Source organism: Solanum stenotomum, chromosome 1 (genome assembly GCF_019186545.1).
Source record: "Solanum stenotomum isolate F172 chromosome 1, ASM1918654v1, whole genome shotgun sequence".
NCBI classification, from domain to species: domain Eukaryota; kingdom Viridiplantae; phylum Streptophyta; class Magnoliopsida; order Solanales; family Solanaceae; genus Solanum; species Solanum stenotomum.
The window spans coordinates 14,305,157-14,332,921 of record NC_064282.1 but is presented as its reverse complement, the minus strand read 5'-3'; the positions used below and the strand labels follow the sequence as shown (position 1 = coordinate 14,332,921).

Sequence of the window (27,765 nt, the reverse complement as noted above, 5' to 3'; positions counted from 1 at the left end):
TAATAATATTTTAAATTTATAAATCGAGTTCAAAATGATTACGATTAAACATAACCAAAAAAAAGAAGGCAATTACATAGCTCTCAATATACATTTTCCCATAAACGGCTCTACCACCACACAAGAGATCAAGAAGATGTTTGTGAAAAAGAATGTCACAACACTGAAACTTTTAAGACAGCTTTGAATGATTTCTGCATCAGCTCGTACCTTAATATTCTCAAACAGGATCTTACATCTTTTTTNGTGATTAATATTGATGGTAAGTGATAAAGGCCATTTTTTTTTTTTGTAATTAGCTGAGGATGATCATACTGATGAAAATGGATGGATTGTGATAAAACACCAATTTTTCGAATGAATTACATCTTAATAATATTTTAAATTTATAAATCGAGATCTAAATGATTACGATTAAACATACCAAAAAAAAAAAAAAAAGGCAATTACATAGCTCTCAATATACATTTTCCCATAAACGGCTCTACCACCACACAAGAGATCAAGAAGATGTTTGTGAAAAAGAATGTCACAACACTGAAACTTTTAAGACAGCTTTGAATGATTTCTGCATCAGCTCGTACCTTAATATTCTCAAACAGGATCTTACATCTTTTTTTCGGTGTGTGTGTTTGTTTTTTTCCTTTTTCCTATTACAAATTCTTTGTTTACTAAATTGCTTATCTTTTTGGAACTTTACTATATGTTGCTTTCTGAAAAATATGTTTACAGATACCTCAACAACCTTCGTGGCCAAAAGCACTAAAGAAAAAAAAATCCATCTTTATCTTCTTCTTTTTTTTCTGTAGTGGCGTAGCCAAAAATCTGACTAAGAGTGCTAAAACTTTTCAAGTAAATATAAGTTGTTTGACAAAAAATAGTAGCAACTAAAGTTAGAAAAAAAAATTGAACTATATGCGTTAATACTGCATAAAATTAAGTAGCAAGATCCAAATTCCAAATTTTGTTAGAAAAAGCAAGTAGAGAGGAAAAAAAGAGTAGTACTATTATTAATGATGAACATGTACTAATTGTTGGTGTAGGCCCACTGCACTGCAGACCCCATATGCCATATTCAAAACGTTGTGGTCACTTTCTTCTCTTTGAAAATTATTTTTTCCCACTTTGCCACGACTACCAACTCTATCCTTCACATGTTTTTGTCATGATCAATAAATAACAACAATTACTCTACAACAAACATATAACCACACTTTACTCTATCCAAATAAAGGGGAGAAAATTCTTCCAACTGCTACCTTTTACACTACAATTATATTTTTCCAGTACAATTCTTCAACTAACAAAGTCATATCATTTTCATGCATGTATCATCAACTAAGATCAATAAACCCCAAAACGATAAACTAGGATTCTCAACAAGGAAGGGGAAAACATAGATTACATCAAGAATTCTAATAAATTTAGGTACTATATAGTACCTTCTTTCGTGCATCTTGGATCTTCGATGATATAAATGATGAACAGTATGCTAATGGTAGTTAAGCTTGCAATTAATTAATCTTAGCCTTCATTATGATAGAAAATGTGTACTATAGACAGTCACGGAAAATTTGCTACTACTTTGTCCATAGATAGTTATTTTCCACCTATCTTGAACTGATGTATACGAAATTTTCTGCAGAAAATAAAATAAAAACTACGATATGGATTCTTCACTACATTTATATCCCTAACAACTGGAGTATATATATATATATATAAAAAAAAAAACATGATACTGTTATTGCCCTACCGGTGAAAGTTGCCTTAACGAGTTTGATTCACTGGAAAATGCAGCCAGCAACTTTTCTTTAGTCAGCTGATCAGATCCACTAGACTTGAGGACAAATGTGTGATACACAGTACCATTCCCCGCGGAAAGTTTTGATTCAACAACGTTGATTTGTGCCTCTTTGAATATTTGGATGACTCGAGATAGTGGATGGGTTTCCAGTGAGCAGCTCACCCTTACAATGACTTCATCATTGGCAGCTTCTATGTTGATGTTGGGTCCTCGGATTTGAATATCTGAACTCGGGCTGTCTTCTGAAGCGATTGCATCCCTTGAAGTGTTTCCTAGTGTCAGCTCCCTCTCAGATTCCATATCTCTAAGTTTTTTCTGCAGCTCAGTTATGTAAGCAATGGCATCCCCTAAGAGGGAAGCTTTGTCCATCTTGGAGATATTCGGAACAACAGCTCGTAAGGCATAGAACCGCTGGTTCAATTTTTCCCTCCGCTGCCTCTCCGCCTCTACATGATTGAGAGGCTCTTCCCTTCCGTTGGCTGGCTTTCTTCCACGTTTTCGAGGCCTCTTTTCATCCACTGGGCCTGCACGGTCTTCCTTGCACGGAGCTTCAACATCTGAATGTTCAGACTCAACAGTGTGTGCTGGCGAAACAATGGGTCTCGAGGTTGCTCCGGTGAAATCAATTTGCATTCTAGCAGCTGGCTTTTGATGTTGGAAGTTGTTCAAGCGGAATTCTTCCCTTCCACCATTGATTAGGTTGTGTCCTGGGGTTGGAGGACCATAGAGCTCCACAGGTTTTCCCGGCTTCACATTACTGAATTGAGCCCAAGAAGCAGGATTTAAACCATTCCGTGCGTTCACAAATGGCATTCTGTTACCATTTTGGTAGGTGTCCCATGGCCTCTCCTCCGCTTTCCTAACAGCAAGTTTTTCCCTAAAGTGAGTACCCGAATTCAAATCATGCCCAAATAGCTTAGGATTTCCGTCTGTTCGTTCAGTAACAACACCTGAGTTGGAAAGGCGGGGATTGTTTCCCTCTTTTTTCTCAGGTACAACTGCTATACCTGCTGCTTGCTTATCCCTAACAAGTGACAAAAACGACGAGAAGCAAGATTTTATATTCTGTAATAGCTCCAAACTTTCCGGAATTGATCTCACTGACCCCAATTCCACAACTCCTACATCAGTTGGAATCAAAACAATAGTTTGCATACCAGCAGACTTAGCTAACAAAGATCTAGCACAATACTCTAGATTAGATGTCAATGCATCTGATAACCACAAATGCTTACCTGATCCAAAACACTTCCCCGGACCTCCCTCTCCTCGAGGGAACGAAAAATACATCGAGGCAAGGAAGAACATTTCAGTATCAGTAACTCTATCTAATCCAAAAGCATAGTTATCTTCATCTGTTCCACCAAATAACATATGCAACTTTTGAAGTACCCTCTTCCTCATCCTTTGTTGACCCTCATCGTCGAGGCGTAGATTGAAAATCCTTTTAACTTCACGCTCCTCTCCTTCCTTAGGCTCTCTGCAACACCCATCCCCCCACCCTAGCACCAATTCCCCTGACTTAGACCGCGAAATTTGCCAAAAGATGGCATAATTCCAGCTAAAGTTAGCGGCGTTTGGGCATTCCACGAGATCTGAAAGCTTATTCTGCAAATTCTGATCATTCCCTATTGCCATTAAAGAACATTCTGCTGAAACAGAGCCAGACATCAAATATTCAAAAGCTTCCTTTCCTAAAACAGCCGCCACCGTAGCTTTATCCTCACCACTCCACAACATATTCCCAGTAACCATATCTATCTACCTAGTAAAATAAAATCCCTTCAACTACAAAACACCCAAAAAAAAAAAGATTCCAAATTTTATATTCCTAAGATGAAACAAGAACTAAAAAGACAATTCTTTTTCTTTTTTTTTTTTTCTCCAAAGCTTCAACCTTTAACACATTTTACAACACCAATTAACCAATCTAAAATAAACCCATCTTAACTTGATTCAAAACAATTGATCTTCTTCTTTTTATTGAAAACCCAATTGTCCATACCTCAAATTTCAGATCTCAAAAGCTTGAAAATCTAAAGGGTATCAGTAACTATCAGAAAATACCCAGAAAAGAAACAAACTTTGACATAAAAATGCATATATATGGACAAAAAAAGAAACAAAGATTGGTTAAAAGCAGCAAACAAATACACACCAGTAACTCTGCACTGCAGTTGCAGTTAAGAAACAGAAACAAGCAAAACTTTTGAGCTCTGCAACAAAACTGATGTTTTCAATTGGGAGAATTATTATAGTTTTTTCTCAATAAAGAGAGATTTGTGGTTTTCTCAGGAAAAAAAATGAAAGATGATGTTTTCTCTATTTTGTTGCAAAGTAAAAGAGAGAGAAGTTAAGGGGAGGCAAAGTTTTTGGGTTTGTTCTAAATCCCAACTGTATGTATGTGATAGAGTTTAAATGTTTAAAAATCGTTAACCGTGGTTGGGTTAAATACGAACATGCTTTTTCGTGATTGGGGAACAGTCGCCATTGAGTACTTTTATTTACGGTTTTCTTCTTTGTTGGAAAAATCTTTTGGCTAGAAAATTTAGTTAAAATTTGATCAGAATGATATTTTAGTTATGTTATTTTATCTTTTTTAACTTTAACACATTAAGTAAAAAATAGAAAAAAGATTAGTTTATTTTAAAATTAAAAAAATATTATAGTTTTTTAATTTTCTGGTCAAATTTTTTGGCTATTTAACACTTCCCTTATTTATTTTTAATTTTTGTAAATGGAAATTTAACTTTGACACGTGGTTAAGAAAGGATGAAAAAACATGTGCACACTTTAAATAGCACCTATCTAGATTTTTGTGCGTTTGGTTGAGAGTTTTTTTCCTTTTAGGTTGGTCAAATTTTTTATGTATAAAATACTTCTTCCGTTCATTTTTATTTTATTGCCGGTTGATTTAGCACAGTTATTAATAATTGATATAGGTTACACTATATCCTATTAAATGATATTTAGTATTAGGTTTTGAAAAATAATTTGATAATAAATATTTAATATTAAGGTTAAAACATGAAAAAACAATTTATTTATTTTTAGATATTGTCAAAAGTGACCAGTATTTAAATAAAAATATATTTTAAGAATAAGTGACAAATAAAAGAGAATCGAGATTGTACATTTTCTTTAGGAAAATAGAGTAATTTTTTTTTTAAAGTATGAGAAAAAGTGAGGGAAAATAATTGTGTCCTACCCTCTTTGACCCGTGATGCAGAATTAGAATTTTCATTCGGATAGTTCATAGATATGTAGAAATATGTATTAAAAAATTTACATATATATAATTAAAATTATATATATCCATGAGTAATTTTATGAGCTGTCTTTATCAAACTTCATATTCACCATTACCCTCGTAACCTCTATCCTACCACCCCACACTCCTTTCATAATATTATCTACGTTATAAATAAATATTTTTAAAATAATAAATTGTTTTATTAAGTAACAAAATAAAAAATAAGTATGATATTCATTTATTTTTCTATAAAAAATTTTAACCATACCAAAACACTCCTAATATAATACTTCTCTCTATTTATGATAAGCACGAGTCACCATCACTATCAACTCTCTCCATCTCAAAATGTTTATTCACTTCTCGAAATAATCATATCATTAACTTTGTAAAATGGAATGAAAAATCACATGCGTCCTCATTATGGATTACTATCAGATCTGATCTGATAGTATTTCCCTATTTGAATTAAATCACAAATTGCCCCTCTTATATCTATAATTTTAATCCAATTCTGCTAATCCATATTCTCATCTTTAGCTAATCATGATCAGTTGATGACTAGTACTTCCTTTGTTCAATTTATTTATCATATTTATTAAATATAATTAGTTTAAAATACTTATTGATTTAAAAAAAATACTCCCTTCATTTCAAATTAATTAAATTATTGAGGTGTTTCACACCCTTTAAGAAAAGAAGATTAAGACATAAATTAGGCATAACTTTCCATTTTTACCCTTATTAATTATTGTCAAATTTATGATTCAAATAACTAAACATTAATTAATAATTAATACCAATACTAACTAATGAAGGGTAAAATTGGAAGAATATTTTAAAAGTAGTCTTGAAATTTGAACAATTAAGTTAATTTGAAAAAAAAATAAAAAAGTCAACAATTCAATTAATTTGAAATGAAAGGAGTAGAGAAGAATTAACTATTTTTTTTTCACTTTTATAGTTGGTTTAATAAATGTGGAGAGTTATTTAAATTAGGGAAAAAGGTCTGAAAAATACTTCAACTTTGATCGAAATTGTTGTTACGATACCAAACTTTGAAAAGGACCTTTTACCCCCTGTACTATTTAATAGTGTATTTTAAAGGTATATATGTGTCTACGTGGACATCATAAATATTTCATCATTTTAAATAGTAATGTATCCACGTGGAGATATATATATCTTTAAAATACACTATTAAATAGTACAGGGGTAAAAGGTCCTCCATAATCTTAAAATAATAAAATAAAATTAATGAGTTATAAAACATAAAAACATATTTTAAAGCTGACAAAAAAGTGTGTATTAAATATAAATAAAAGAAACATAAGAATTAAAATAGTACTCTATAATTTATTTAGCTATGACAGTTGGTCAAATAGACCATCGATAAGTAAAAGCCAAGCAAATTAGGACGGATGAACGAATATTATTGTCGACAATTCCGATAATAAGTAATGACATGCATGCGTAATTTTATAGAAAAATTATAAATATAAAGTATAATAATTTAGTGCTTTTTTGTTTGATACCGCAAACGGACCTAAACTTTTCTTTAATTTCACTTTTATTTATTATAAATAATAACATATTTCATACAATTTTATAAATTAGTCTAAAGATGGTAAATATATATAGATTTTATTTTTATCTTTTAAGATATAGAAATTGTTTCAGATAGACTAACACTTTATTTATTAATTAATTTTTTTTATAATATTTTCATTCCTCAATGAGCAAGAAAGTGATAATATCATGTGAATATATGATGAAGTAAAAAGGGCTAAAGTGAAAAGCAAATCCTAGGTAACAAAAGAAAGGGATTAATATTAATTAGGCATTTGATTTTTTCCAACACACCAGTAGGCCAAATTGAGTAGAATCTAAGGCTCCTGTAACTTTTTATTCCTAAACCAATGTGCTTCATTAAGATGTGGGGCTACCCTAATCACTATTCTTTTTATTACTATAATATAACAATATTATAAATTAACCTATAGTTTTCAGTCATGCAAGAATGTGGACCCCATGTGGGTCCCACTTGTTAAGTTCATAATTCATGTAAGATTTGTGTATTTTCAGAAAGAAAAAAAAATTACAGTAATATTTTGTCAAAGGGAAAAAGTTTAAACTTACTCATCTGTTATTAAAAAAAAGGGGAATTACTTAATTTTGTCTTCCATTATTTTATTTTTTATCTATTATAACTTTGGTAAATCTAAAATAGTTCAGTTTCAAATAGTACAAGAACAAATTTGATTATTTTGATGTTAAAAAGTTTTCTAAAAAAATAAAAATTATTACAATAAATTTATGTCGTGAAATTATAATTCTTAACTAATCTTGAATACGATACATATATCTTTACATTTTTATCATTAATAACTCGAACTCACAATCTTAAGATTGAAAGTAAGGGTGTTTATAACAAAGTCTCTCTTGTCCCCTTATAAAAATATTAAACTGCAATTGCAACTTTAATCATGGCTAATATAGCTCAGTTAATTTCGGTGGTTGTGAAAATGGATTAGAGCTATAATACAAACGTGATTACGTAAGTGGTAATCAGGGATTAGTAGTGGGATTATAATGGTGATTGATTAAATACGAAAAAACGTGAACAATCTGAACAGGAAGAAACTCGTGAAAATGTAGATGAGACTATTTCATGACATGTGACCCAAAAATAAACTTGTAAGACTAAAGTTGCTTTCTATCATCTCAATTCTCAATCAAAACAATTACAATATTTTCTGCTTTTATCCTATTTCGTACAAATTTATATTACTTCCGTCCATTTCATTTGTCATATTTAAATAAATAGATAGATATTTATATTTATCTAAATTGAAAAATTAAGATATAAATAACTATTTAGCTTTTTAGCTATCTATATTACTAAAATTTATAAGAAAAGATGTGTCAAATTTATATTGAAAATGTAAAAGTAAACGGAGTGAATATTTTTTTTTGGGTGTTGAGAGTCAAATAAAAAAATTGCGGCATTCCAATTAAATGTACACCGTTTCGTCTAAGTACGACTACACACTAGGCTTGACTTTTAAGTCAGATTTGTAATGTTGATATATATATATTTTTTGTACATACAATGCTAATTTAATATTTACATATTCGGATCTCATTTTTTAATTTAAAAGTTGGAATAAATTAGCTTGCACATTTTTTTTCTCTGCCACTCAAATCTCTATTTGAGTGCGATTTCTATCTTTTAATTGCTGACTCGACTTGATATCTTATTACTAATTACTTTACTACTACATATAAGTAATTAAAACCACATATGTCTTCGACGACGTTGGTGCTTTTAGTCATTAGATTTTAATAAAGGATAATTTGGTCATTTGACATTAAATTATTACTTTAAATATTTTATATGTATTTAGAAATTATCCAAAAGATATTATAAATCATAATAACGAGAAATAACGAGTTAAAATATCTAAATACAAATATTAAAAATTGGTCTAGCTCCCAAAATTCCATCAACATTGCATAAATTAAAATAAAGATAGTAACACAAATTATGTGAAAATTACAAATTATTATAAATCAACAACTTAAATATTTTAAAATCTAATAAGAAATTGGTTATTCTCGAGTATGTATCTGTACCACATCGAGACCAAAAAATAATATAAAACTTTATTCAACTTCATGTCACAACTTCTAACTTATTCAACCTTTAATTTTATAATGTGTTTATAAAAATGAAAACGAATATGAAAGAAACGAAAAAATAATAATCAGAGTTTATTTTTAAATATATTTTTATACATTAAATTAATAAATATAAAACATATTTTTACCCAACTCTATGTACCAAAAAGGAAGTAGCAGTGCAGTAAGTAGTTTTGGGGGTGTGGATAAACTCACGTGAAAAGTGGAGAAAAATGCGTCACGCAGCGCCTGCTTGGCCGTCACGCCTTTTGGGTTTTTCTTTTATGACTACATTTCACCAAATAATTATTCCTTTGTCCCCTAATAATTATGAAGTAATGTTTTTAAAAAGTTTTATCTTTTTAAAAATAATTAATTGAGGATATAATATGTAAAAAAATTTGTCTTTTTTTAATTTATTAAAATAAACAAATAATTAGAAATAATTATAAAAAAATAAATAAATAATTAGGGACAGAATACTTTACTAGTACTACTTATTTAATATTCTTGTGCAAAAAAGAAACTCAACACGTTCACCACAGTACTATACTACTAATTCCTCTTTACGTGGCACTCATTCAACGAACTCACTAACACGTGGCCTCATCTCAATCACCTCGAATTCGACCAACAAATAAACCACAAAAGTAAACCAGCACCTAGAATCTTTTATATATTTAATACAATTTAATTCCATATATATATATATTAAAAGGATGAGACATGAAACACACCTAGTAGACTATAGTAAAATTTCTTAATCATACATCTATCATATATATATATATATATATATTCTATGTGTCCCTATTTATTTCTCAAATAATTTTCTAATTTGAATTTCATTTTTACTTACGTATCAAGTAAGAAATTCTATTATATTTCAATTTATTAACATTTAGTTAACGTCTTTAAAAAATATAGTAATTAAATATGTTTAACATTTTATTCTTTCCGTTCCTATTTATATGTCGTCTTAACTGGAAATAGTTAGTCTTTAATATTTGTTATTTCATAAAATCAATGTATAAATGTCACTATTCTTTATATCTCACTGAGAATATGAATTTGATCAATATAAAAAAAAAACTAAATGTTTAATTCATGCTCATTGGTCAATTTATTTAATCAAAATAAAGTAATTTATGTTTATTTATTGAAAACTTGACTTCAAGTGAATAAGAGTATAATCATAAACATACATAATTCTTTAAGAATGTGAAATTTAAAATGGTGACATATAAATAATAAACACCCTATTAATGATTGTTTTTCTTAACAAATGTGTCAAATAAAAACTTGACAAGTAAAAAAAGTAGAGGAGTTTGTGTTACTATTTTTTTGTTAGTTGTGATTTGTTGATAGGCAGACGTAAAATGGTGGTGAAGAGCACGTGAATGAGTTGTATGAGGCACGTGATGTGCATTGAATTATGCATTTATTAAGTGTATAACTAAGATAGGCGTTGGGCATGTGGGGCATGAATTTCCCATTTTTAGTCTTTTAGCTTTTTAGGTGATGCTGATGTAACAACAGAATCGTGTCGTCCGTGTTCATTTCAAATTACAATACCAAAAACCCATGTGAATCCTCGCTAAAAAACAATTTTAGCCACCTATTTTTTTCCAATTTCATATAACAATCTACTTATTTTCTCTTTTACTTTTACTATAACTACATATATTTATGTAAATGTAAATTTTAAGTGATAAATATTTTTTTTTTCTCAATTTATATGATAAAAATAAAAGGAGAAAAAATAAATATACCTTAAAACTATTGTAAATAATATGTAAATATCATTCGTCATACTTTTGGGACATTGGTGTTCCTGCCGTCCAAAAACTAGAGCATAAATGTCATTCACTCTAATAGAAGACTAAATAGGGACACGTGGCACAATTTTATCCGTTGATCCGGTATTTAATAAATGTCGGATCAGTGGATAAAATTATGATACATGTATGTCCGTTAGTATAAAGGATATATATGCTCTACTTTTTTGCCGACAGGGGAACCAATGTTCTAAAAGTATGACATAGGGTATCCGCATACCATTTACGATAAATCAGTAATATATTTGTCCTTTTTCCAAGATAGAATTTCAAAAATCAATAACCAATTTTTTTTATTGATCTTTTAATATTTTAAATTATTAATTATTATAATTTATAGCAATTTTTATACATTTTTTTAATATATGTTGCTTTCTTTGTTTCATTTTATGAAAGTTAACTAAATTTTTTATGTGTCTTTTTAATATTTTATGTTGTTAATTATAATGTTTTATAATATTATTTATGTAATTTGTAAATATATAACATATTAAAAAAATAAGACAAGAAAATAAAATGGAATAATCACAAAAGTTCCTTTAAACAAATCATCAAATTGACCCTTTGTCTAGGAAGCAAACCTGTTAACTATCACTTAATTCAGATATTTTTTAAAATATTATTAATAATAAGTAAGTTAAAATAAACGAAGAAAGTTATACATATAAGAAGCACTCCAGCTTAATATCAGACCTCTTTTGATTCGAAATTTAATAGAAATGGACAAGAAAAAATGGGAAAAAATTCCACCCCAAATTTTGCACAGCTAAAAATTAATAAAACATGCACAAGAATTAACTTTTGTGAACCATTGGACAAAAAAATTTAGAACCAAATTCAATGACTAAAATGCCACCGCTAAATTAACTAATATTCCATCAGTCTAACAATAGTCGTTCACTATATTATTTTGGGATATCCAACAATACTTGTCCACTTTATGAAATCAATGAACAATTTGTATTTAATTCCTAATTTATATTTATCATTAATTATAGCTATTTCCCTATCATATTTTCCATACATTGTATTTAGGAAATCACTCCCTCCGTTTATTTTTATATGTCATTTTTTTAGATTTTACTTGCATTAAGAAACTACTTAAGTTTACAATTCTACCTTTATTTGATGTTTTTCTGAAGTCAATTTTTCAATAAATGATAAATAAATCCATATTTTATTTTTAATTTGTTTGTTAAAATTTCTTTTTTCAAAATAAGATTTTATAGAGTAATTAATCAATGTGTGAAGTAATTATAATGAACATTAATTACTTATTAGTTTTCCGAAATTGGTCAAATATCTATTTTCTAGACTAATTAACTATTAAGGGTATAATAGGAAGAATATTGTAATTTATGCATTGATTTTATTAAATGACAAGTATGATGGACCAACTATTTATAGTAAGGATGATATATAAAAATGAATAGGGGGAGTATATTTAAATTGTGATATAATAAAAATTATTCTTTTATTTATAATTTTTTTTAAATATAAAAAATTAATAATTGACAATTATTGTTAGATAGAGGGAGTATCTTTAAACACACATGTTAGATATCAACTAACACCATGCATCTATGGGAGTAGAATTTCATTTACAAAATTACATATATCAAGAAATATATTTATTTTTTTCTTGTTTATAATTTAGGAAAACCAGCCGATGGAAAAAATTTAATATTCCAAAAGAAATTTCTACTTTGTTATGTGAAAAGAAGAGAAAGAGGTCACACTGTTCACGTGCTCCTTGAACTTAATGGCGTGAGAACATCACGTGATCCACCCAACCGCGCGCACTTGGTCAAAAGTTATGTTATGTTTTTTTTTTTTTTCCAAATAATTAATTGAACTTGGTCAAAAGTTTTACGTGCAGATTTTAAATGTCCTCCAACCTTTTGGTTGTCTACTTGCAAAATTACAAATCCCAACTCCACAATTGGCCTTGGATTATAAAACTCTTTGGAGTAGTATGGTACGTGAGATAAGGTGTAATATGAGATATTTTTTATCTCCAAATGTGGAGTACTTCTGGTCTCCTGAAGATATACGGGCAAAGTACGTATAAGTTCATTGAATTTGAGAGGATATTATTTTTGGAATCAACTGTTTGATACAGACTTGTAATGCAAAATGCATAATGAATAAATTTATAAAAATTGCTTGAATGGGTGTATCCACTTTTCTCAAACAATCAATTGATGAGTGGATCCCAAATTTAGTCTGAAAATGATAGGGTTAATACCTCAGATGGTCACTCAACTATCCAGTCTTTCCTCAGAAAGTCACACACATGGTGACTTTTTAGTGAAAATTAAAAGTTGAGTGACTTTCTGAGGCAAAAGTGGATAGTTGAGTGACCATTTGAGGTATTAACCCGAAAATGATAGGACGTTGTTTTATTCTTCAAGGGAGATTTCGTCGTTTTTAAGCCAAATGCTACGAATACTAAGGTGTTTAAATGTGAGGGTAATATTAAAGTGAGAGAAGTATTGACAACACTTTTAAATTTGGTGTAAATTATTAGTTTCGTTCACTAAGTATTGACAATCTTAAAAACACTAATTTACTTAACTAACTAAATTTAGATACACTTCCGATCTGGATCTGTCACATGACATAACAAGTGGTCTTAAACTCTTATAGGAACATGAAATTTTTAATAAAAAAAATCGAGAGATACTCCTAAACTTGGCGAGAATTTAAAAGAGTATTTTACTTATTTTACAAGATCGAATTGTATTTAAGTTCAATTAACTAAGTAAAAATGTATTTTTAAGACTGTCAATGATTCGGAAATGAATTATTAATTCACACCGTTTTTAGGATGGTTTTCCATGCTTCTCTAACAACTGAAGGGGGCTCTCTTTTGAAGTACATGGCCATGTCAACACCAAAAAAAATGAGTGTATCGGCCTAAACTACATAATCTTAAGTGGGGAAATTCTGCGGATAAGTAAACGTATACTAGTTAATTATTTAACATAGCTATAATTTGAATTAATTATCATTCGTTACTAATTTTCAGGAAAAAATTACGCGGCCGAGTTTCAATTGTATAAACGAGTAATTTTCGGAATTTGTATAATATAATTTGTATAATTATTTAAAGTTTAGCTGTTTGTGTTTGTATAAATTTGTTATTTCAAGTTTATACAAAAATAAATAAAAATCAATTGATACTAACCAGTTTATACAAATACGAATGAAAATAGCTAAATTATACAAGTAGACGTGAAATATACAAACGTCCACGCGAATTATACAAATGAGGTCGCCCTTAGCATCTTAAACTATAGCTATAGCCCGTAAATATGTAAACTATAACTAAGAAGCCTAATTAAGTTTATTATAGTTGCTATTTGTGAAATTTCCTCAAACTTAAATTGTTTGGTGGGCTCAAACGTGATCCAACAGCATCCATCTAATGTTTGTATTTTCAAATCCAAATTTAATTATCTTTGTCATATTCATATATCATTCCCTTAGCAATATTAGAGTCATATGCGTAATATTGATCATAATATATTTTATTGTACTTACGAGATTGACGATTACCATGCCAAATCTCTAATTACACAAAATATTTATAAATTATATATGCCAAGGGAGAGGACTGAGGAAATAATACTGAATTTGTATCATTCGTTTGGCCTACTTATGATGCATTATCATTTATCGTTCCTTGATGAGTGAATTTTTTTTCCACAAAATACCTGGTAGGCGTTAGGTATACTATATTATTAGAGCTTATAGGTTGAATATCTTCAGGATATACAATTCACGTATTGTATCTTAATAGCACCTTCAAAGTTTGCAATTATGTGAATTGTATATCACTTAAGTATACAAAATTTTATGCATAAGTTCTGTAAATGGACCTATAATTTTCTGACTCCACTTAGATAATCATGTATAAGTCCTTGTTTTCTGCGTTGGGCTATTTGTTAACAGGACTCTATTTATTTGAACCCAATGGACATGTCCAAAAACTTACTTGTCAGCCCTGATTTCTTCTTGGGTTTTTGGTTGGACCTATGCACAAACCAGAAACAGTTGTTTTTATTAAATAGAAATATTTACTACTAACCTTTATCGTGAAATCAGTTATATTACCAGCTAATCGAGGCGAACATTGTTTACTGTTGAGACTTCTTAATTAAGCTTAACGATGAGTAACAACGAACAAACATTATTGTTTTTCATGAATATGAATGGAAAGAAAGACGAGCATTCATCTTTTTAGGATTAGCGAGATGTGGATGATCATTCAATTTTTAGTAATTGGTTATTGTAATTGGCTACCATAGTTATTCAACTTTGTTCAGAGTCACTCAACTTTGCCAAGTTAGTATTCGTAGTCATTTTAACTATAACCCTTAATAACAATACTAGGTTCGCTATGATAATATATATATATATATATATTTCTTGAAGAATTGAGAAAAGAAAATTCTAAAAAACATGAACCACATAGATCATATAGGAAGTATTTTGTTAACATAAGACAAATCAGTGATGAATATGTGGAAATTCAATTATCAAATTAAACTCACAACTTGCCCAATGGCCAGTCCAGGTAAAGGTAAAAAAACATGATAGGCCCAATAACAAAATTAGATGCCCAGGCCCATTAAGAAAGAGGCAGCTTAAATTCCAAATTCCCCCTAATTCTTCCTTCACTCAGTTGTTCAAACTTGCCAATCGCAAATCCATCGCTGGGAAAAAGGTAATTCTTCAATCTCCATTGGTTCTCTTCCATTTCTTCTTTTCAATTCCCACAAAACCCTAGTTCTATCTATATACTATACGTATTTATATAGGTTATACGCTTCCGGTAATACTCTTTATCTCTGTAAAACCCTAAAATGGAGTGGAACCCTGAAACCGCACAATTTCTCTCTCAATGCTTCCTTAATACGCTATCTCCGTTACCGGAGCCTCGCCGTCGAGCTGAAACAGCACTTTCTGAGGCCTCCGAGAGATCTAACTATGGTCTCGCCGTGCTTCATCTTGTAGCTGAGCCTTCTGTTGATGAGCAGATCCGTCAATCTGCTGCTGTTAACTTCAAAAACCACCTCAAGGCTCGTTGGGCTCCATCACCTCCTAAAGAACCCAATCTTCCAGCATTAAACCCCATTTCCGACCCTGAAAAGGAGCTTATTAAGAGCTTGATTGTTTCTCTTATGCTTAAGTCCTCACCTAAGATACAATCTCAGCTCAGTGAAGCGTTGGCTGTGATTGGAAAGCATGATTTCCCAAAAGCTTGGCAAACTTTGTTGCCTGAGCTTGTTGCCAACCTTGATACTTTAACACAAGCAAATGATTATGCTTCTGTTAATGGTGTTTTAGCTACGATTAATTCTTTGTTTAAGAAGTTCCGTTATCAGTTTAAGACCAATGAGTTGCTTCTTGATTTGAAATACTGTCTTGATAACTTTGCAAAGCCACTTTTGGAAGTGTTTAAAAGAACTGTGAATTTGATCGATCAAGCAGTGGCGTGTGGGGCTGCAAATGCCGCAACCCTCAAACTCTACATAGAGTCTCAGAGGTTGTGCTGTAGGATATTTTATTCGTTGAATTTTCAAGAGTTGCCGGAGTTTTTTGAGGACCATATGGATGAGTGGATGATCGAGTTTAAGAAGTATCTCACTGTGAAATACCCTGTGCTTGAGGACACTGGGGATGATGGTCTTGCTGTTGTTGATGGACTGCGTGCTGCAGTGTGTGAGAATATTAGTCTCTATATGGAGAAGGAGGAAGAACTGTTTCAGAAGTATCTAAGTGGGTTTGTGGAGGCTGTATGGAGTCTTCTTGTGGCTTCATCTGCATCTTCTAGTAGGGAACGACTTACTGTTACTGCAATCAAGTTCTTAACCACTGTTAGTACTAGCGTGCATCATATTTTGTTTGAAAGAGATGACATTCTGGAGCAGATTTGTCAGAGTATTGTTATTCCCAATGTCATGCTGAGAGACGAGGATGAGGAGTTGTTTGAAATGAACTATATTGAGTTTATTAGACGGGATATGGAAGGGAGTGATCTTGACACAAGGAGGAGGATTGCATGTGAACTGCTCAAGGGCATTGGTATGCATTACAAAGACAAGGTCACAGCGAAGGTTTCCCTTCAGATAAAAAATTGTTTGGGTTTGTTTTCCCAGAATCCAGACGCAAATTGGAAATATAAGGATTGCGCTATCTATTTGGTTGTCTCCCTTGCCACTAAGAAGGCAGGTGGTAGTTCAGTATCAACTGATCTTGTAGATGTTGAAAACTTTTTCGGGTCAGTTATTGTACCAGAGTTGCAAAGTAGGGATGTGAATGCCTTTCCAATGTTGAAGGCAGGTGCATTGAAGTTCTTTACTATGTTCCGAAATCAGCTGCCAAAGGCTGTTGCAATGGCATTACTTCCAGATGTCGTGCGTTTCCTTGCTTCAGAGTCAAATGTGGTTCATTCTTATGCTGCGAGTTGCATTGAGAAACTGTTGCTAGTTAAAGATGATGGGACACGAGCAAGATATACAGCTGCAGATATTAGTCCCTTTTTGTTAGTGTTGATGACTAACCTTTTTAGTGCCCTGGAGAAGCCAGAATCTGAGGAGAATCAATATATAATGAAGTGTATCATGCGAGTGCTAGGAGCTGCTGAAATTTCTCGTGATGTTGCTTCAGCTTGCATAACAGGTCTGACAAATGTTCTCAACAGAGTCTGCGAGAACCCTAAGAATCCTATTTTCAATCATTATCTCTTTGAATCAGTAGCTGTTCTTATTAGGAGAGCCTGTGAGAGGGATCCTACTCTTATATCTGCTTTTGAAGGGAGCCTTTTCCCTAGCCTCCAGATGGTCTTAGCTAAGGATGTGAGTGAATTCTTTCCTTATGCATTTCAGCTGTTGGCTCAGCTTGTTGAATTGAATAGACCTCCTGTACCTCAGCACTACGTACAGATCTTTGAGATTCTCCTTTTACCCGAGTCATGGAAAAAGTCCGCAAATGTTCCAGCTCTTGTCCGATTGCTCCAAGCATTCCTCCGGAAGGCACCCCATGAGCTTAACCAGCAGGGCAGGCTGTCTAATGTTCTGGGTATTTTCAATACACTGATTTCATCTCCCAGCACAGATGACCAAGGTTTTTATGTGCTCAACACGGTTATTGAAAATCTTGGGTATGATGTATTATCACCTTTTATGGGCCACATTTGGGTTTCACTTTTTAACCGGCTGCAGCATGGCAGAACAGTGAAGTTTCTGAAGAATCTTGTTATATTTATGTCTCTATTCTTGGTCAAGCATGGGTTACAGAATCTTGTGGTTTCAATGAATGCTGTTCAGAAGGATGTATTTCAGACTATTGTGGAGCAATTTTGGGTGCCGAACCTCAAGTTAATCACAGGGTCTGTTGAGCTCAAGCTGACTTCAGTTGCTTCAACAAAACTAATTTGTGAATCTTCAACATTATTGGATTCCAAGGTTCGAGGCAAAATGCTTGACAGTATTGTTACTCTTCTCTCCAGACCGGAGGAAGAGAGAGTGTTGGATGAGCCAGACGTTCCAGACTTTGGGGAGACTGTGGGTTATAATGCTACTTTCGTTCATCTTTATAATGCTGGGAAGAAAGAAGAGGACCCTTTGAAGGAAGTGAATGATCCAAAGCAATATTTGGTGGCTTCCTTGGCGAATCTTGCTGCTCTTTCCCCTGGAACATATCCACAGCTTATTAGAGAAAATCTTGAGCCAGCAAATCAAACAGCTCTTCTTCAGCTCTGCAGCTCCTACAATCTTTCAATAGTTTAAGAAGAATCCATGTGGTGGTATGCGTTCTTCTTTGTACTTTTTGATTCTGTTTAATTATCATTTTACGTTGTGGGATAACTATACCTCATTTTTAAGGATCAAAATTTAATTGTACACTTGGAGTTTTGTCTAGACTGTGGTACCCCTTTAATTATTAGACCCATTGAACAGAAGATTCCTTGAATTTGGCTTAGAATCCTGTGTTCAGGTTGTCAGCAATCATTTATTCTTTTGCTGCTCTAATTGAAGGAAGTTTAATTGGTATAATAGATATGCATGTTACTGATAAAGAAAAGATATAGTAATAGATATGCATGCAGATATTACCTAATTATCAAGTAATCGGGAAGTTGTTTGAGTTAAGAGTCTTTTATTTTTTCCTACTCTGCACTTTTAGTTAAAACTATAACAAACGAGTGCTTATTGAGTTGTAGAGTCTGGTCATGTTATTACATTAAGTGCTAAAAAGGTAAGGCCGTTTAACTTGTAAAAAAAGGCAGGACGTTTACTTTGTTTGATCTAAGCTGCATTTCTTGTTGTGGGAATTGTGATAGTTTAGTGCACCAAGTTGTTGTTATCACATGTCCCTTCTGGTTGAAATTTGTTTCGTAAGTGTCTGTTGCCTGTTCATTGAAGTTAGTTTGCAGTTCGAGATTCTTTTCTGTGATTATGATGGAAGTTGTCAAGCCCAAGCCGTTTGCCTTTTGTTTAAATAAGCTTTAAGTTTATTCATGATGCTGTCCCACAGGTGTAGGAGAAAGTTTATTTTTATTACATATGCTGATGAACTTAGGCTTTGTCCACTCCCCAGGGCTTTTGTTCTATGGTAAAGATAGTACATTGCGGGATGTTCCATAGGCTCACATCATGAGTTCAAAACTTGGTTGGTGGAGAGAAGGTCTAGTATTTAAGTGGAGAAGGCAGAGGAGCTTACCCTTTATCCACCAACTTTGAAAGCTAAAAAGCCTTGTTTCTCAGTTATTGGTAGAAAACATAGTTCTTATTTTAGAATATAGTAATTTGTGACTTATTCGAAAGAACAATTTTATTTGGTATGCTGTACATTAACCAGTTTGCACCAAAAAACTTACAAATAAAAAGCTCTAAATGTAAAGGCTAGTATGCTTTGTGAAAGGATTAATCTTTTGTGTTTGGTTCCTCGCCCATGGTTTGATACCCATAGATGCTTCTTGAAATATCGCCCAAGCTGCTTTTAAGGACACATGTCTGCACACTTTTGACAAACTCATGGACGAACCTTTTTTTTTTTTTTTTGAGAATTCTTCAAAAAAATAAATTCTATGCCTTAGTTCATCTTTGTCCTCATGTTTCAGAAAATGATCCAAGTTGACTTCTCTTGTTTGTATGTTTTTTGTTGTGCTTCTAGCCTCTGTGTTCTATCTCTCAATTTCCACATTCCTTTCTTTAAATCTAAAGTTGGAGCTTCTAAGTAGGCAATGTCCATGCTTCATCCAGCCTTAGTTTTGTCAGTTATTCTATTTGCAGGTGTCAAATATGAATCTTATTGCTTCTTTCGTCAATCAGGAATGTGATGCTTTTATGATCTTTGCATTTTGGCGTTTGCCTAATTTACTGACTAAACTTGCCTAGATGCTTTGCATTACCTATCTCACAATGCATTGGCATTAGTATGTACTGTCATTACGTTATGACTGCGTATCGTTTAGTTTTCTTGTGTCAGAATATTTCCTACATTTATCACAGAAAAAATCCCAATAATTTCAACTACAAATACAGGATTCAGGGGTTTAGTGCAAATATTGTGTTTGTGCCTGTTTTTGTTAAGCCACTGCAGGATTGATGACCTTATACTAGGTAGATGTTTATCTATTAGGTCACTGGCCACATGCCACATTTTTTATGGTCAAGGTCAGTTCAGGCGTTTGTATCTTTGTTTATAATCACTTCACTATGCTGCATGAAATCATATGCGACTTCCAGGCTTTTTATTCTTTATAAATTTGAAGTCACAGTATGGCAATTGATGATTTTCTTTTGTGAATCTTCTGGTGCACTAGGTTAAGTTGAAGTTGTTTGGGTTCAATTTTGTGATGTTGACATTGGATCTTCGTCGTTCTCCTTGTATTCATACTTATCGGGCCCCCCACACACAAAAAAAAAGGTTGTACTTCTATTTGTGCTTAAGACATCAAAGTGGGTCAGGCACTTAGTTTTTACCTTGGTTGTCTAATTTTGTCTCATAGTTGCATTTCATCCCCTCATGTTTTGGTTCCTTTATTCTGTTTCGGGCTATGACTTTGCTTCTTAAGGTTTTAATCTGTTGTTTGGCCTCTGTTTTCTCATTTCAATACATACTTGTGATCTACGTTATATGCCTAATTATTCGGTGGTTGAACTCTCAGGACCTGTGGTCAAGAAGACTGGTTTGTGGAGTACATTGGAATCTGTTGTTTGTGTCCTTGCACTTGTCTGATTATGTTGCTTATGGATCTGATGAAGCATGTCGCACTTGTCTATCTGATAGGGTGAAGCTAACAGTTGATCGAGTTTGCAGCTCGTCTGTTACTGTTGTGGAGTCAGCATTATGCTTTGAGTTTTCATTCTTTCATCTTCCTGTCGTCAGTGGCAGTAGCCTCTATTGCCACGGACATTTTGGCCGGAGAAAGTCTCTTTTTTGTTTTTGTTTTTAGGGAGGTGGGAGTGTCCGAGCATATGTGATGATGGGGGATTTTCTTCATTTAGGATTTTGATATGTTAATGTGGTAAAGTAAAATAGAAATGATCAAACACCTATAATATTCGGGATTGAGCTGTTGTCATAGTCATTTTACCGTCTTGTGCTTGTCAAATTTTGTATAATGGTTGCTAAGATTTTATTTTCAAATTCATTTTGAGAATGTGCTCATTGTTTCAGTGTGTAATTAACAGGACTAGGAGATTGAATAGCAATTAGTATGTCAAGTTACCATAGAACAACATCATCAAATGAAAGTTAATGTTTTCACAGGCATACTCTACTATTTCTTCCATGCAATCAATTTTGGGCCTAAAAAGCCAAAAGATTCAAATTTTATCAGTGTCTATGACCACATGTGGGGACTGAATATTATACCCTTTCTTCCTACCCAAAACTAAATTCTTTTGGGATCACATCTTGTTAATTTCAAATCATACAATTAATCGTTTGATCCTTCAAATGGTTGATACTTAAGTTTCGAACTTATGCTTAGCGGGACTAGAATTTGAAGTCAAGTCCGAGAAATGTAAATTTAAAAGTTAAGTATTATTTAGAGGTATGACGAGGACAAAAAATAAAGGCCAAACACAAAATACGACAAAAGTGCTAATGACCCATTTCAAATTATTTCATAAAAGCAACCAAAATCGTTGTCTTTTATTTGGAACGTAACCAAAAAAAATAAAAATTTCCAAACGTAACGTCATCTCTTTGGCACTTCATTTTATTAAGTTTTGACATATTTAAAATCCCTCATATTTGCGGTAAATCTTTTATAAAATATTGTCAGATTATTATGTTCTTTCTTCTTTTTTTTTTTTCAAAATGTAAAATTCCTGCTTTAGTATAGTGTTTAACACACGTTGCTTTAGAGATTGTTCCAAGAATAAGAGACAATCCAAACACGATAATATGATAGACATTTTTCTAAATAGGCCGTCCAAATTATCAGAATACCACATAAGTAATGAATTTAATTTCTCTTTTGACCTTTCCAAGTAAATATTTTCCACCTTTGGTCACCCTATTGTATAATATTCTTTGAACTTAAAGTCCGGTATAATTAAAAAGGGAAAATCATATCATATATATATATATATATATATAAAAGAGAACCCTAGGCCCGCTTACGTGGCGCCACCACAAATTAACATTCCCTTTTAATTTATTTATTTCAAAAATTAGCCTTCTCCTTTCATGAAAAGTTGTGACTTTTATGAAGAGTTGTGACTTTGATGAAGAGTTGTGCCTTTTATGAAAGGTTGTGACCTTTTCGAAGGGTTGCAACTTTTCCAAATAGTTGTGACCTTTATGATAAGGCACAATAAACATTTGTTCACAATTTCCTTTGTTGTCTATAAAAAGAGGGATTTCCTCTCATTTTAAGACAACAAAAAATATGAACTTCTTCTTCTGCACAATTAAATATTCGTGTACTTTGCTCCTGTTGAGTGGCTCACTGACACCATTTTTTTGTATCAATACACTGATGAATAGAATCGTTCTATCCTGAGAGGATCTATTCCTTTAAACCTCGGGTACTAGAGGGGAATAATTTCCTTAAGGGGACATTGTGCATTTAGTGGACTCAATGTTTTCCTTTCTGTTTCATTCTATTATTACAGATCCTGGTATGTTTTTTTACAGTCATTAATTTATGCTTATGTTATTAATTGCTATTTTGAGTACATGTTTTAAACTTTGTTGTTTATAATTTTGCAAAGTTATTGTTATAAATATTTGTTAGTACATATTAAATAACACACGTTTATTGAGTATTCGCACAAGTTTTTCTACTGAAATTGTTAAAGGTACAATAAAAGAATTCTTTAAAGATCTATGTTACCATCTCTTGAAGACAAAATTCATATTTGGTATGCCATTGTAAGGACATAAAGACCTTAAAAACTTTATCGCACCTTCATGTAGGAAGTGAACCAGGAAAAGAAGACAAGAATAAATAAACTTCTGACACGGGTTCTAGGATGTGCCGGATGACCTATAGAGGAATATGACTAGAGTGGAGTCTCTCTTAATCCCAAAGACATAGATAACTACACAATAAATTAATTGCTCATATTCAATATGAAGTATGGATAGATTCTCAAGTTAACCATAAGTTGTAAATACTTTCTTGAAGTAATAGATGTGTTTCTCGACACTGCGATTGAAATAGACGTCTAGTTTCAAATTGAACTCCATCACTCTGGTATGTTGAGTTTTAAAAATCACCCAAACAAACTGAATAGTTTTGTGTAATATGTTTCCCTTTCAAGTATATATAATAAGTTAAATTGTTGTCCAATATGATACATTATGCCTTTATTACTTATGATACATTTAAATGGGGAACTTTAAAATGATATATGTAAAGCAAAAGGTATGACTGAACTTTCTACACGTTAGAATTAGAATATTTATTCACTTTTTTCAACCTTTTAAAATTTATTTATTCCTTCACCAACGATTATTTATTTATTAGAAAACTTAATATCTCAGGTTGATGTTCATTTGATTCCCCAAAAATATCAAATAGTAACACTTTCTGGAAGCGATAAATTATAAAATCAAATTAAAGATGATTGATTGAGGGATAACTGATAAAATGTTGTAATTATCATTTTCATTTACATTATTAATGTTCATTACTACGTAATCTTGCATGTAAAATAATATATTGTTTTAGTTTTAATGACTGATAGGTTTTAAGTATTATTTTATAAATTCTGTGATATTAAATTTCCGCGCAAGGCGCGGGTAATTTTACTAGTTGTATATAATAGCAAACTATTAATTCAAAATAAATGTTATAATCACAGTTTGATTTAATTGTAACTCGTAGCAAAGTGTTGCCATTCTCCTCTCTCCCTAAAATTTTCGCTCGCCACTCTCTCTCTCTCTCCCTCGCCTCTCTCATTTTATACAAACACAAATGTATAAATTGTGTTTATGTTTGTATAAAGCGAGAGAAAACTGTATATACACATGCAAATACATATATTTTCGTCCTATACACTTATAATTATACAATACAAATCTTCCCCTGCCCAGTTCTCTTTTACCTTTCTCTCTCGCACGCTTATACAAACACAGATTATACAATGTATAATTTGTGTTTGTATAAAGCGCGCGAGAGAGATTTGGTATACAAACGTTTTATTTCGATTCAATTGTATACAAATACAAATTTTATGCAGATATACAAACACATAAAATTGAATTGCGAGGTTGCCAGTGATTTATAAAAACAAGAGGCTGCCAATGATTAATACAAATGAGAGGTTGCCAGCGATTTTATATAAATCTGATGCCCCTAGCGATTTATACAATCTGATGCTCCATAGCAAATATAAAATTTGTTATGGAGCGCAATTATGCAAACTATAGTTATAAATATGATTTTTATTTTTGTTAAATATGAAAGTTAGTAGTGTATAATTTTTCCACACATTAGGGATTTCTCTTTCTAACATCATGCTAATGACATGCTGAGAAATACTTAAGGGGTTGTTTGTTTCATAGATTATATATATAATGCTGAGATTAATAAGAAATACTACTGATATTATATGCTAAAAATAAAATTAATAACCGATACCAAATTTGTACTGTTTTAAAAAAAAAATGTGTACTTGTTTTGAATTGAAAAATGATTTCTTTAATGATTTACAGTACATACAATAATTTGGCACTCTTTTCTTAAGTGACTTTTAATGGTGTGACACCACATCTACCCCTTTTTGATTAACTTTATAGAGTTAGCTCATAAGGTATTAAAGTTCAATAATATATTAATCATGATTAACCACTTTTATTCCACATTGTCTTAATTAAAAATAGACTTTGCAAATGCTGTGAATCTCCTCCACCCTTGCCTGATTTCCATTTCAAATACTATATTTTAAATTGTTTGAATTTTGTATAATTTTTCCGTACGTTTAATTGGGATAAAAAGAAAAATAGAATTGTTAATTTGAGGAGTGGAAGAAAAAAAGAAGATTAGTTAAGTTATGTCTTTTGCTTCATATTGGAAAAAATGAAGTAAAAGTAGTAAAGATTAAATAATTGCTAAGGTAGCTTTTTAGTTAATCAGAACAAAATTATATTTCACTTTCAACCAGAAAATTTATTATATCAAGTAAATTATGAATAATTCTCAAAAGAAATTGAATCAATTAATTGTTCATCTTGGAATTAAACATCACTTCGAGGTATGATGGAATAAATATGATTTAATTTTTACCGTGAATTAGAAGTCTCAAGTTAAAATTCAAAAAACAGAAAAATTATATATATAAACAAGGAAAAATTACGCGTATAAGCAAATATATACTAGTTAATTACTTAATATAGTTATAGTTCGCCTTAATTACAATTCGCGACCTACTTTTACCTATAATTACGCAACTCAACTTTTTAGTTTTGTACTATTCGCTTGTATAATATAATTTGTATAACTTTTGTATAATTCGGAATTTGTATAACTGTTTACACTTTTGATGTTTGTAATTGTATAAATTCGTTATTTCAAGTTTATACAAAAATAACTAAATTATACAAGTGTACCCGCGAATTATACAAATCCGCAAATAACTATACAAACTACGCGGCTTAAATTATAGCTATAGCCCGTAAATATGCAAACTATAGCTATGGAACATAATTAAATTTATTATACTGACTATTTGTGAAAGTTCATAATACGATACGAGTTCGGATAAACCGAATTTCAAATATTCTTTTTAACAACTTTTCTTTTGAGCAGTGTTTTGGTTCTTCTAAAGTTGAGTAGTAAGTGGTAGAAAAAAATTTGTGGAAGGAAAGTTGCCAAAACATTATGTAGAAGTTTTTAAAATCCATAATTATGTAGCCAACTTTTGAAGCACCAAACTTAGGTGACCCAATGAGAAGATACTTGTAATTGACTAATTAAGTAATTAATTCTTCAAGTAGTGAATATACCTAATTTTGACCAACACTTGGACATTATATTAATTCACCAAAATAGTAGGCGTAAAGTTACCTCGCCCTATTAATTGTGTGCCAACACAGACCAATCCCTTTTCTGTACAAAGATACTTAATATTTACTATCTCCGTCCACTTTTATTTGTCATAATTTTCATTTTTAGAGCCAAACGATAATAACTTTAACTAACATTTTACGATATTATTTTTCTTCATACTGATGTGCAAAAAATTAGAATTTGTAGTATTTTTCGTATAGTTTGAATGTCTAAATTTTTTGTTTAAAATATCAAATTAATGTAATATAATTTAACTTTGAAAATTAGTCAAATTGACTTTCAAAAAGTGCAACAAGACAATTAAAAGTCGATCGAGTATATGTTTTCATAAAACTAAGAGTTTTCTAATTATTCTAGCAAAAAATAGCTTAGTAAGAGCTTTTTTTTTTTTTATATCAAACACATTAATGGCGTATCATTAGTTTTATATTTTATCCTTGCACATGGTTATATGTAAAATTAATTTAATTAGCACTTAAGAGTGTTCATCAACACGTAATAATATTTATATCTTATTTGTAATCACTATATAATCCAAACAGATTCTTAATATATATAAACTTTTATCCCATTGTTATTGTTGAAATTACTGCAAGACTTTCTCGATTGGAAAAAAGAAAGTGTTTTTCTGAGCAACATGTATGAAAATTGAACCCTTGGAATTTTATTTTTCTATTAGTAGACACTCATGTATATATAGTTTGTTTGATCAATTTTATTTGTTGTTTTTACAAAAAATCGATGATCTAAAATAATTGTTATTTTATAAAATTAAGATATAATTAGTTATTAGCATTGTTTCTATTTTTTTCTTACTCATAAATATGGAGAGATATTAATATGGTGCAAAAGATAGAAATATTAAATAAGGATATTAATTTAATCAAATTATCCCTAGTTAATTTTTTAAAAAGGTGTAGAAAAAATTAAACATGACAAGTAAAATAGATCGAAAAGAGTAGCTCATTATTAAGATGTACTAATAATGAGAAAAAATAACAAATATTCTGCAAATCCACCTTCCAATAAATTTCCCCAAATAAAAATCTAGTGAAAACCCACAAATTTGCTGAATGGGTCGTTGGAAGTCGCTAATACCTTTATTTTGGAAAAACAAATTGGATTTTTCCTCTTTTTGGGGGGTCAATATTCTTCTCTTATGAACTCATGATCATGTTTTTACTATTTATATTCTTCTGTTTGTTGACTAATTCACTTGTTTTAACTTTTTCTATAATTGCCCAATAAATCATATCTTCTCTCTCTCATATCCTGTTTGTTTGGTATTTAGATATGCCAAGTGCATGTAAAATAAGTAATAATTATGCTATTATATTATGATATATGGAGTCAAAAAATTTATTAAGTTTTATTGTCTATTATTTTCTTGACTATATATATATATAAATTAACGTAATTTGTCTATAAAAAGTATTTGAATAAACCACTTCAGTCTTCTAGCTCCACCAGTATATTATACATCTTGAGAGTCTGTTTGGGATAGAAAATTAAAATTGTGAAAGATCAATCCTAAAACTCTTTAGATATTTGTTATATTAGTTTAAAACAATTTAAAAAACAAGATTAAAGTGAGGTCTCAAGATTATATCATGAAAATAGTTAAAACCAACCTTATATCTTC

The 27,765-nt window shown here is 31.1% G+C and overlaps 2 protein-coding genes across 2 annotated transcripts; one reads left to right on the top strand and one right to left on the bottom strand.

The window, feature by feature from the left end:
* Positions 1-1,551: 1,551 nt before the first annotated feature.
* LOC125862311 (transcription factor MTB1) lies at positions 1,552-4,200 on the bottom strand. Its single transcript, XM_049542362.1, has one exon. The coding sequence runs from the start codon at positions 3,560-3,562 to the stop codon at positions 1,745-1,747; it is 1,818 nt and encodes a 605-aa protein (XP_049398319.1). The 5' UTR covers positions 3,563-4,200; the 3' UTR covers positions 1,552-1,744.
* Positions 4,201-15,269: 11,069 nt separating this feature from the next.
* LOC125862257 (exportin-2) lies at positions 15,270-21,185 on the top strand. The gene is made up of 2 exons (XM_049542291.1): positions 15,270-18,395; positions 20,763-21,185. Exon 1 carries the CDS (start codon positions 15,451-15,453, stop codon positions 18,376-18,378), a length of 2,928 nt encoding a protein of 975 aa, XP_049398248.1. The 5' UTR covers positions 15,270-15,450; the 3' UTR covers positions 18,379-18,395; positions 20,763-21,185.
* The last annotated feature ends 6,580 nt before the right edge of the window (positions 21,186-27,765 follow it).